Consider the following 11,830-nt stretch of genomic DNA (forward strand, 5'->3'; position numbering starts at 1 on the left):
AATAAGAAAGCCAGTTTCTTTTGTTGATTTTTTTTTTTTTGCAAGATCCATTCTTATTTTTATTTTACTTGTAAAAAAAAAAAAAAAGTCCACTTCTAACGTAACCATGCTGGCCCCTCATCACCTGGATCAGAGTCTTCCACAGAGTTTTCTAGTTGAATGCTACTGTGTGCCAAGAAGTATCTTAAGTGTTGCCACTGTTTGGCCGTATGTTTGTGTCTCATATGTTCACAGTTGAGTCTGTGAATGATTACTCCCTCAAGTGGTTACGTCAAAAACACCTCTATTCTATACCAGCTCCATGTCCACCAAGGGCCAGTCTGATGGCCCTTGGAGCTCTTGGCCCATTTTGCTGGTCGTGAGAAATGTTTTGTGCATCAAAGGGGGAGAAAAAATTGGTTTGGTAAATAACTTAAATTCAGACAAAGGCTAATTTGTATTTTTGCTTTTCTCTTTGTTTAGAATGTTTTATTCCATGAAAAGTCAACCTGCTATCGGATTGGCCTTTTTGTTCACTGCCCCATGTATTAAAATGATCCAATGCACAGTGGTGCAGTTGATGTCTCTGTTGCCTTACAGTCCAAAAACGTGCTTGGTTATTTACTGTCCTGTCTTTAACTCCATTGAACCCATTTGAACCTATACAAAATTTTTCATTGACATGGTAAGATGAACTAAACTTATTGTGTTCGGCCCTCTGTTGCGGTACAGTCGTATTCTCTGAGAACAGCTAAAAGACCATGTAAACCTGCTTTTCAACCTCAAATGTCAGGACAGGAGAAATTAATGTGTGCAGGAGCAACAGAGCCCCCTAGAGTCATTAAGCGGGACGTAGCGAAAAGGTTCATTCCGAAATAAAAATAATAATAATAAAAAACTGCCAAAAAATGTTAACATTTATGTCCAAAAGTCATAAATGTTTGTAATAATGAAAATATTTTTGGTGATTCTTAAGGGGGGGGGAAAAAACCCGGCGAATTACCCGGATGTGAACGTCAGGTGTCGGAAACTGTCAGGAGCAGGTTGCACGTGCGGACTGAACATGAGCAGCAGGCCAGCGGAGACGCAGAGGCCTGATGAAGGGACGAAATCATTTTTACACACTCCACATTTGTGCTTGGTTTTAGCAGCTAAGCACACCCAGACAGCAGGACCCACAGCAGCTGCTGGAGGAAGGTTGGACCGGTAGCTAAACGGACGGAGCTCAACTCACGGCAAGAGGGAGGAAAGTTCTGGATCCGCGCTGTTGACCAGCCGGTGTGTCCGTCCGGTTTCACATTCTGCGCCCCCCTCAATACCTAGGTTTTTTTTTTTTTTTTTTGTAAAGGTGGTTTCTTAGTTTGGTTCTGTTTGGAGAGTTTGACCATGGCGGACTACCTGATCAGCGGGGAGACCAGTTACGTACCGGAGGACGGGCTGACGGGACAGCAGCTGTTCAACTGTGGAGACGGCCTCACATACAAGTAAACACTAGATAAACACCAATAACTTGGGTTTAAATGTTGACGTTGCTCGTATTTGAATCATGGGGATTTCTTAACAAAACGTCATAGCTTAATACTAAAGAAGGATTACTTTGTTTAAAATGATTTATGCCTCCTGTGTTACAGGTCATGTATGAATGTCACCCCTTGTAAATTATTATTAGAAAGACCTTTAAACGATGTCAGGGTGATCCTAACAGCGTTTTGAAATGCGATTATTTTAGTGTTTTTACAACTAGAGCGCATATTTAATATCATCGTTTCTCTGCCACTATAGCAATTTGTTGTTGCTCAGACCACCCTGTGATGTAAAGACCCCCTGGGTGCAGAGCCATATTGCCCATGTGAAAAACCACCACTGCTTGGCTCACCGGCTGACACTCACTCTGTTTTTAGCCTTATTTCTTGTTTAACTGGTCCTCTTCTGAAATATCATACTCTGAGGTGCTTAAATAATTCATGTCATAACTTGAACTTACTCAAGGAAGTTTGTTTTATTATGTTTTCCAGTCAAATAGATTGGCTTAGTCCTTTGAACTGAAGGTTTCTGGAAATTGTAAAGCTCTGTGGAAGTGTTTTCCAGGTCTGGATAACATGGAAAAATAAACTTGGATTTACTTTATTGTCATTGCACAAAGACACAAGAATTTGGCTACGAAATGTCGTTGCTTGGTTACCAGTGGACACAGAAAAAATACTGAGAGCTATATGTGTGACTATATATACACACATGCACTTATAATACTACTATTTCTAAACTTTATTCTCTATCCCATTATTCCTCCATCTTGCCAGTCTGCTAACTATCCTTTCTTGTCATCCATTCTTCCATTCGTCTGGTTTAGATTCATATTTGAGCCTGATTGTTTAAGGGGGGAAAAAACAAAGGCATAAATTCAGAATAAACTAGTGTAAGTCTGAAAATATAGAGATTTCGATGTGAAAAATGCATTGTAGCTCTGTGAACTTGGAACAGCACAAGCAGATCAGTGTCATATAAAACTTTAGTTTTAATTCTATTCGATTTGTATCTCAATCTCGTTGTAATCTGTTGATGACAATGACAATAAATCTTATCTTATCTTATCTCCTATTTGTGTAGAGAAGATGGGTACGTTTAAGCAGCTAGTGTTAGCTAAAGTAAGTTTGGACGTTTTTAACTAACCTCGGTGTGTAAATGCTTAGTTTCTAAATCAGTTATCTCCAGTTTATGAAGACGACTTTATGAAGGCTCCTAGGATGGATAAATGTGTAACCAGCTATTCTTTCTCTTCTTCAGTGACTTCCTGATTTTACCTGGCTACATCGACTTTACGGCTGAACAAGTGGTGAGTAAATATGCACAAACATGCCGTAGCCTCTCCATTGTGCTTTGACTGGAAGTGATTGGATTGCATAAAGTCTGTATAATTTCAGATTAATTCTTGGTGGTTTTTCACAGTGTGACATTAAAAGAATGAACAGGTGTGTGAGCCATGTTTCAGCGCAGTGAGACTTAAACTGAAGGGGCTAAGTTTAGCCCTGTTATCTGACACAGATTTGCAGGCTAAGCTGATGTATTTTGACGTGCGTCTCTCATTCAGGACTTGACATCAGCGCTCACCAAACGGATCACCATGAAGACACCGTTCGTCTCGTCCCCGATGGACACAGTAACAGAGGCCAACATGGCCATCGCCATGGCGGTGAGCGATCGCAGAGACCCAGGGTTTCTTTAGGACGCAGTGATGTTCACTCACTCACTCGTGTGTTATTTCCGTCTCAGTTAACGGGGGGCATCGGCTTCATCCACCACAACTGTACTCCAGAGTTCCAGGCTAATGAAGTTCGCAAAGTCAAGGTACTGATTGAAAGCTTCACTGTGCTCTTTCTTCTTCTGCTGTTTTGGTTACACTTCTTCCTACGATGTAATGACTTTGTTTGATCTAAGATATTTTCTTTGTTTTTATTCATCCAACCCCATTTTCATCATCTCGCTGTCTTGATTTTGCATGTTTGTCCCACTTCCTGGGGGGGGGCAGTAATGTTGTCTGTTGATCCTTTTAGAGCAATCTTTTTTTTTCTCCGTGTTGCTCGTCTCCCGGCTGTAGAACGTAGTCAGTGATTGCTTTATGTTCCCTGTGTTGCTCTCTCTCCGCTGCGGCCTCCAACTCCCCAATCCTTCCACATCCCAATTCCCGGTCTTCCCACGCTTCCTCCCTCCCTCCAGCGGTACGAGCAGGGCTTCATCACAGACCCTGTGGTGATGAGCCCCCAAGAGCGAGTGCGAGACGTCTTCCAAGCCAAGGCGCGCCACGGCTTCTGTGGCATCCCCATTACAGACAACGGCAAGATGGGCGGCAAGCTGGTGGGAATCATCTCGTCCAGAGATATCGATTTCCTGAAAGAGGACGACCACAACCTGCCACTAAGTGAGGTGAGGAATATTCATAAACTTAAAACAGGTGTCAGGTTTCAACAAAGTTAAGTAGCTTTTGTGGTTTTAATCAAGTACTCAAGATGAAGTGGGGGTTTTTTATGTATACCTTCTGTTGGGCTCAGTAGCTATTTTAGGCACTTTTGGGTTTAATCATTTAACTGTGACTTGTTTATTAACAGCGCCTTGCTAAAGTATTCAGTGTGCTTTTGTCCACTTACAAAAACTTTATTGAAATGGATGTGATTAGGGTTATAGCTAACTGATCATTTTAGTAATCGGTTAATCTATAGATTATTCTGATGATTCACATTTAAATCGAGAAAAGATATGGCACATTCTACAGATTTTTTTATTTAACCACTTAATTCTGTTTGGGACTATATTAGAAAAACATTAAATATGACAAACAATTTAGCTCCTTTTTTAAATAGAAAGAGTAACATTTTATTGCCTAAAATGCAGTAACATAGAATTCCTTTAGTAAATCTGAACCGGGTGAAATTTTGGCTAGAAAGCTATTTACAGACTAAGGTATTATTATCTGAAATGCAAAATGTATATATTTTTGCACAGTTTTGCTTAATTACTGCTCTGAATATGTTGTTTTCTTTCAGCAAATTGCTTTGTTTTGAGTCTATATTCTCCAGTTAATAATTAATCGATTCCTAAATTAGTTGAGGATTATTTCAATAATCGATTAATCTGATTTATCGTTTCAGCCCCTAGATGTGACAAACACTTTCTACCACAGTTGAGATGTGGGAGGGAAATAATGCAGTTTTCTAAAAGTGACAAGTGTAGCTTCAGTTTGTAAGAAATAGAAAAAGTTTGGCTCTGCTACATCAGGTCAGTATCTCAGAATCTATTGACAACAATTAGTGTCTCACTCCACAAACCCTTTTTTTTTCTTTCATTTTTTAATAGAAGACTGGCAAGAAGAAATTCATTGAAATAAGATTTGCCGCTTTTCATATTCAATCAAAATCTTTGGCCAGATTTATAAATTGTTGCTTACAGAAATTTTCCAATCTGACAAGATTTGTACTTCTCTGTGTAGATTTGGGAAAATATTTCAGTCTCTATATTTGTGTAAAAGGTAGAGATGAGTTCTACAAAAAGCCGTCTGAATATAAATGTAGAACACATTGTTTCTGATTTGTCTCTCTGACTTGCTTATGTACTTAATATCACAAAAAATACTTTGGAGTTGGTGAAGTAAAAGATTATTATGAGTTGAATGAATAATAATGAGTGTGCTGTTCTTACCAATATGGCAGGTGATGACTAGGGAGGAGGATTTAGTAGTTGCTCCAGCTGGAGTGACGTTGAAAGAAGCCAATGAAATCCTCCAGAGGAGCAAGAAAGGTGGAGGGAAAAAAAACACATTTTGCACAACTTGCTGCTTTTAAATGTAGCCAAAGTGGAACTATGCAAACTCAGTGTGTTTACCTGGTTCCTCCTGCAGGTAAACTTCCCATCGTGAATAAGGAGGGCTCCCTGGTGGCCATCATTGCGCGTACAGACTTGAAGAAGAACCGGGACTTCCCTCTGGCCTCCAAAGACTCCCGGAAGCAGCTGCTGTGTGGCGCCGCCATCGGAACCCACAATGACGACAAGTACAGACTGGACCTGCTGGTGCAGAGCGGCGTGGACGTGGTCGTACTGGTGAGCACTTCTGCTTCTACTGGTCTGCTGGGACGAGGAGGACGACTGTGTTTAGAGACTCCAGAGTTTTTGTTGGACCAGTCTGGAGAGCTATGGAGTTTGATTTCAGCATCCGACAGTCCTTCTGTTTGTCTGTCCTCCCTCCTTTTCTTTCTGGTGTCCTTTCTTCATCGTGGCAAATCTCCAGTTCTTGATTATTTTCCTATCCGTCCTACCTTTCTTCCTCATTTCCCATTTGCTACTTCCTTTTCTTCCTTGTATCCACACTCCTGGCTTTCTTTGTTGTATTATACCTTTATTCCCTCTGTCCTCCTTCTTCCATGTTTTCTACTTTGCTTTCATTTGTTCTTAACTTGCATCTTTCCTTCTTTCTTCTGTCCCTCTCTAGTTTTCATACTTCAACTTATTCATTGTGTAAATCCTTTTTGCCTCCTACCTCTTTTCGGTCTTTTCTTTTTCCTTCTTTGTCATCCGTTCCCTTCTTCCTCTTTTTTGTCTTCCCTCCCTTGCTTCCCTCTTCTTTGTGTCCCCCCGACTTTCCTCCTTACTTCGTCGTGTCCTACCATTCATCAATTACATCTGTACCCACAGATATCTGCAGTAACGTCACAGTGATGATGATGATGTGTTTCTGTCAACAGGACTCGTCTCAGGGCAACTCCGTCTTCCAGATCAACATGATCAAATACATTAAAGAAAAGTACCCCAGCTTACAAGTTATTGGAGGCAATGGTAACCACACAGATTAATTTCTACATCTGAAATGTAAAAGTGTCCTTGATTAATTCTACTGATCTCTGCTTCCCAAATGAACTGTTTGGAAATATTGTTCTGGAGGCCATTTATTCTCCAAAAGCAGATCATTGTGATAGAAGAAGCATATATTGTATTTTTGTCATTATCTTTGATGGGGAATGTATCAAAAATGTAAACTTTTAGTGAGAAATCTTTTAAATTCTCTTGAGTTCTGAGGTTCTGGTTGAGTTCTTACTGGTCCTCTGTCTCCCCCTGTCTGTGGCAGTGGTGACTGCGGCTCAGGCCAAGAACCTCATTGATGCAGGCGTGGATGCCCTGAGAGTGGGGATGGGCAGCGGCTCCATCTGCATCACACAGGAAGGTGAGGAACACAGAAACATGGCCGAACTCAGGAAATAACACAGCTCCACTCCTTCTGCTCTCATCTTTCTGTTTGATCCTGATGTCTCAGTTCAGTTTGTTTGGAAAAATAGTGTTGTTAGAATCTGCAAGTTTGTAACAAGAACAATAATGCTACATCCCAGATGGATGTGAAATACCTTTTTTTATTTCTTTTTACATCTTTTCATTTTTCTGAGATGTGGTTCTTATTGTTTGTAATACAGGTGATAGATAGAAGAAAACAAGTGGCATCCATTTGACATCAGTTTGGATTCTGAAAGTGTCTTATTGATGCCTTATTCCTCATTTTCACATGTACAGTTAATACAAATAAAGCACTAAAATTGTGGTAATTGATAGTATTATATGATAAAGGCAGTTAAAAACGTCAATCTTTATATTTTTGAATGTTTCCAAACATGAGCTGTAAAATAGTTCCTCAAACCAGGTGTGACACAAGATAAAGTTATTGGTCAGGAACCGGTTCAAGGCTCCTCTACAGTCACATCTTTTATTTAAAATGTCAATCCCTGATTTAAGTATTTCTGGTAACAGCTTTGCATTTGTGGGTGTAGGTTTTAGTGGCTGGAGTTTTGGGGTTTGCTTGCTCTTGCATCCATTGATCTATTAACCATCCATGGTCTTCCTCCACCAACTTTTCTGACCTGTTGCTCTCTAGACATGCAGTAGGATACCAAAAGTTGAAAGAATGTTGAGGACAGCTCAAACTAAAGCTTCATCCTTTTATTTCTGATTTTTTTGTTTTGTTTTCTAAACATGTAAATAAAGACTTTTTTACTAAACTTTTGAGCAGCAGTTTGATCACTTTCATGAATGCAGATAGGGAGAGCAAAGATGTTCCTCTTAACAATGATTTGCTGGACTTTTTCAATCAAATATTTCATGGTGAATAAATGAAAGGAGGAGCCCTTTTTAGCATTTTTTGCTAATGCCTTTCATACACACTGGAGGAAGTTTCAATGAGTGAAAACTCTGTCATCCCGACATTACGCATCCTTAAAATCAGTGAATAACTTTACTACTGATCGTCCTTGTTCCTCTTTCTTAACACTGATTGGTCGGTTTCAGAAACCTATCAGCCGGCTGTACTGAGCTTAATGCTGGCAGATGAGTAATATGGAGAGTTTTGGACATGGTTTGATATTTTTTGTGCTGATGTGGCAACTTTAACTTCCTCATTTTCACACGTAGCAAACACGAAGAGGCACATTATCAGCTTGTGTTTTTACTCATGTATTCTTTTATCACTTCCTGTATTTAAAACGCGACATGCACTTCATTTTTTAAAAATCAAATTAGCTTATATGAATTCTGTATTTTTTTACTTTAGATCTGTAAAAGCAGAAAAGAACAAAAATCAGACTTTAAACAGATCATGTGAAGAGCGCGGGTCTAAAGCCAGTCATCAGACTGGAATTAAACTGGTACTCTTCCTTGGCCGTCCATGGTAACTCCTTTGACTCTGTTTTATCAGTGCTGGCGTGCGGCAGACCCCAGGCCACAGCCGTTTATAAAGTTTCCGAGTACGCCAGACGTTTCTGTGTGCCCGTCATTGCTGACGGTGGCATTCAGACTGTTGGGCACATCGCCAAAGCCCTGGCTCTGGGAGCATCAACAGGTGAGGATGACGGAGGAAATACGCTCAGAAATAAAAGTTTTAGGATGCGATGTATGTCAATTTAGGTGTGTGTATGTACCTGTAGCAATAGACGGAAATGTAAATAATTTGCAGTTAGAAGGTGTGCGCCTTTTGTTTAAAGATTTTTTTAGAAGTTGGTTCATAGAGTTATGTAGTAGTTTTCAAATGGTGAACCATGGTCACTCAACACACAATTGTATCTTGACTGACCATGTTGTAGATTCTAAATAGATTTGCATCAGAAACTGCTTTGGGTGAAACATTTTTATATATATATGTGTGGGCGTGTGTGTGTGTGCGTGTGTGTGCGCAGTGATGATGGGTTCTCTGCTGGCTGCCACCAGCGAAGCTCCTGGTGAATATTTCTTTTCCGACGGGATTCGGTTGAAGAAATACCGCGGCATGGGCTCCCTGGACGCCATGGACAAAAACCTCGGCTCCCAAAACAGATACTTCAGGTATGCAATCCACACAACATCCTGCTGCCACAGTATTCTGCTTCCCCCCCCCAGCTTTCATCACGTCTTCCTCATTTCATTCTCAGTGGTATCTAGACAGCATCTTGTGGCACAGACTGATGAGCCTGCTAGAAAAGAGTGGCAGAGATTTCAGGAAATGTCTGAAATGTCTTCATGCAGTGATTTTTTTTTTTCCCCCACAGGAACTTCATAAAAACCGAAGTGTGCCGCAAGGAGGGGTTTTGCACTTGATCTTAATACAGTCATGACTACATGAAAGCACATCCTCTTTCAATTAGGAGGCTTTACAGACAAGAAAAAAGCTGTTCTAGAGTCTAAAAAGCTTTAGCATCTCAAATGTACAAAACCAAAACGGAAAAGATGTGCATGAAAAGTTTAACTCCACCTTTCCAAGCAATCAGTGGTGCCCATTAATCTGGGAGGGGTTTTAAGGGTATTCCCAACTATCATCCTACAGTCCCACTGTAAAAAATTTCTGAAGGCCCTTTAAAAAATAGATTTACAGTCAAAAGAGTTAGTTGAAGAGTATAAACATTTGGACTGTAGCCAGTTTTCTGATGATGTGAAGCAGTGCTATGCTCAGGGAATTTGCAAAAAGAGCATAAATTTGAAATTTAAGACCAACGAAAAGATTTTTGGATATAACACATGTCAGATTTCTTTCTGTACCAGCTGTATGCATGGTGGTGGAGTATTGATGATTTGGGCTTGTGTTGTATCCAAAGGACCTAAACCTCTTGCTGTCATTGAATCAACCAGTGAACACAACCAAAACACAAATATGACACCATTTGTCCAACAGAATGGCTGAAAAAGAAAGGAGCCAAGGTGTTGCAATGGCCTAGTTCAAGTCCAAACTTCAACCTGACTTTAAATGCTGAGGCGGCAACGTAAAGCTGTGTAGAACGAAATGAAAACAAAACTCCTATTGACGCAACTTTGTGTTGTTGCTGTTAAATGTGGTTCATAATTTATTGGCTCAAATATGTTTTGTGTTGTGAACATGATATGGTGACGTGCTACTGGAGGTCAGGTCCGTTTTATTGTTCTCGTCATGGGAAGCCCTTTAAGTGGGTGTACTGTCTTATCAGTACTTCAGGTTAGTCCGGTGTATCCTGACTAATCTGAAATCAGATTTAAGAAATGAATGAAGATTACTGACATTTACCCAAGTTAAGCAGGTCTGACCCCACCAGACTCACCTAACCGACACTCCACTTTTCCATCTCTTCCTTCACAGCGAGAGCGACAAGATTAAAGTTGCTCAAGGCGTTTCTGGAGCTGTGCAGGACAAAGGCTCCATCCACAAGTTTGTCCCCTACATACTGGCTGGCACTCAGCACTCCTGTCAAGACATCGGCGCCAAAAGCCTCACCCAGCTCAGGTAAGGCTGCGCCGACACCATCAAAGTGTCGCAGTCCCCAGTTCAGTGATACAAGAGGTACAGATGAGCTTAGAGGACAGTTACTGTCCCGTCAACATCTGGTGACGTAATGGTTCGTTTTTGTCCGTTTAGAGCCCTGATGTACTCTGGAGAGCTGAAATTTGAAAAGAGAACATCATCAGCTCAGATAGAGGGCGGAGTCCACAGTCTGCACAGGTATATAAAACACACACAAATTGGTACTTTCCACTCGGTTTCACATTCCATTGTCCTAATCCGCTAGTTTCGTGTCTTCACCACAATCACACAAGCCTTCGGTTCGACTTCCTCTTGGTGCCTCAGTTTGGACGCTGAGCGAGTCGTGTGATCTCTCCTTCTGACTTTCCCACAGTTACGAAAAACGTCTGTTTTGAGAGGAGCGGCGCGTTCAAGTGGAGAATCAAGTCCGGCGGATGACACTACAACCTCTTCCAAGACCTGCTTAGAATCCTGCAGCCGACTTCAGATTACACTAAATCACTACTCTTCCAGAGATCCATTAGTCTTCCTTTCAGTGTCATCTATGCATTGTAGGGTGTGTGTGTGTGTGTGTAATGGAGAATGTTGCGAAATTAGCTTTTATTAATAGGTGCATGCATGAGTTGAATGAGGAGGGAAGTTCACTCCTATTGTGATATCTCCATGTTTGTCCATTTTAAAGCAAAAAAAAAAAATTAAAGGCCTCATTGTTTTTCACACTTGTCTGTTTTTCTTGTCTAGAAGATTAAAGTCAAAATTCAGGAAGTACTTTTATTCCTTAACTAGTAGCAACTTATATGCAAGTCAGTCTGCATATAATTAAATAACTAAACAAGCTTAAGAAGAAGAAGTTTGCGTCTAAGAATATACCTAACCTGCCTTTGCAGTGTTTAAGGGTGAAGAGGCAGGTAGGGTTACCAGGGTCTCATTACCTGGAGGGGGGCTCGTATCCCATGAGGACTTGCTACAGCTTGTAGTGAGAAATCTGAGTCTGCAAGGGACAAAAGGATTCAGCTGAGGGCATGTGGTGAACTGTTGGGCTTAACTGCTTGTAATGAGAGGTTTTTGCTACCAGTTTATAATAAAGTCAGACAGGCAGTGAGGATATATTTTAATCTAAGAAGGGAAGAAACAACTTAATATCACCTAAACCATAACTCTGCAATCTTTACAGTCCAAAGAGCCATTTTTATCCTCAATGTTGCCAAAAATCCTTATTTAGAGACATACATTAAGACATTTTATTTTAAATACCTACTGTAGGAAATTTGTCATTTTTTAAAGGGGCAACTTTTTAATTAATATTAAATTTTAATTAAAAAAACACATTGGGCAGAAAATGGATACATCGTTTTCCTATAGGAAGTTACTCGTAGAAAATGTAAAAGAAAGACAAGAACAATGTTTTAGCAAATGCGAAACCTCCATCTTGTTTTAGTATCTATATTTAAAAACAGTTTGTTTTATCTTAGCCTTAGACTACAGATGCTCTTTACTGCAAATCATCCAAACTACATGGAGTAAACCTTCAGTACCTTGCAGAGAAGTAAAGATGTCATTTATTATCCATCATGGTTTTCATGG

The 11,830-nt window shown here is 40.3% G+C and overlaps 1 protein-coding gene across 1 annotated transcript; it reads left to right on the forward strand.

The window, feature by feature from the left end:
* The first annotated feature begins 566 nt into the window (after positions 1-566).
* Positions 567-10,965, forward strand: impdh2 (IMP (inosine 5'-monophosphate) dehydrogenase 2). The gene is made up of 14 exons (XM_032565433.1): positions 567-1,463; positions 2,764-2,812; positions 3,068-3,169; positions 3,250-3,324; positions 3,694-3,900; positions 5,181-5,268; positions 5,369-5,568; positions 6,210-6,300; positions 6,590-6,685; positions 8,201-8,344; positions 8,679-8,823; positions 10,085-10,228; positions 10,361-10,444; positions 10,620-10,965. The coding sequence occupies exons 1-14, from the start codon at positions 1,366-1,368 to the stop codon at positions 10,639-10,641; spliced, it is 1,545 nt and encodes a 514-aa protein (XP_032421324.1). The 5' UTR covers positions 567-1,365; the 3' UTR covers positions 10,642-10,965.
* Positions 10,966-11,830: the final 865 nt, after the last annotated feature.

Source organism: Xiphophorus hellerii, chromosome 1, assembly GCF_003331165.1.
Source record: "Xiphophorus hellerii strain 12219 chromosome 1, Xiphophorus_hellerii-4.1, whole genome shotgun sequence".
Lineage (NCBI taxonomy): Eukaryota > Metazoa > Chordata > Actinopteri > Cyprinodontiformes > Poeciliidae > Xiphophorus > Xiphophorus hellerii.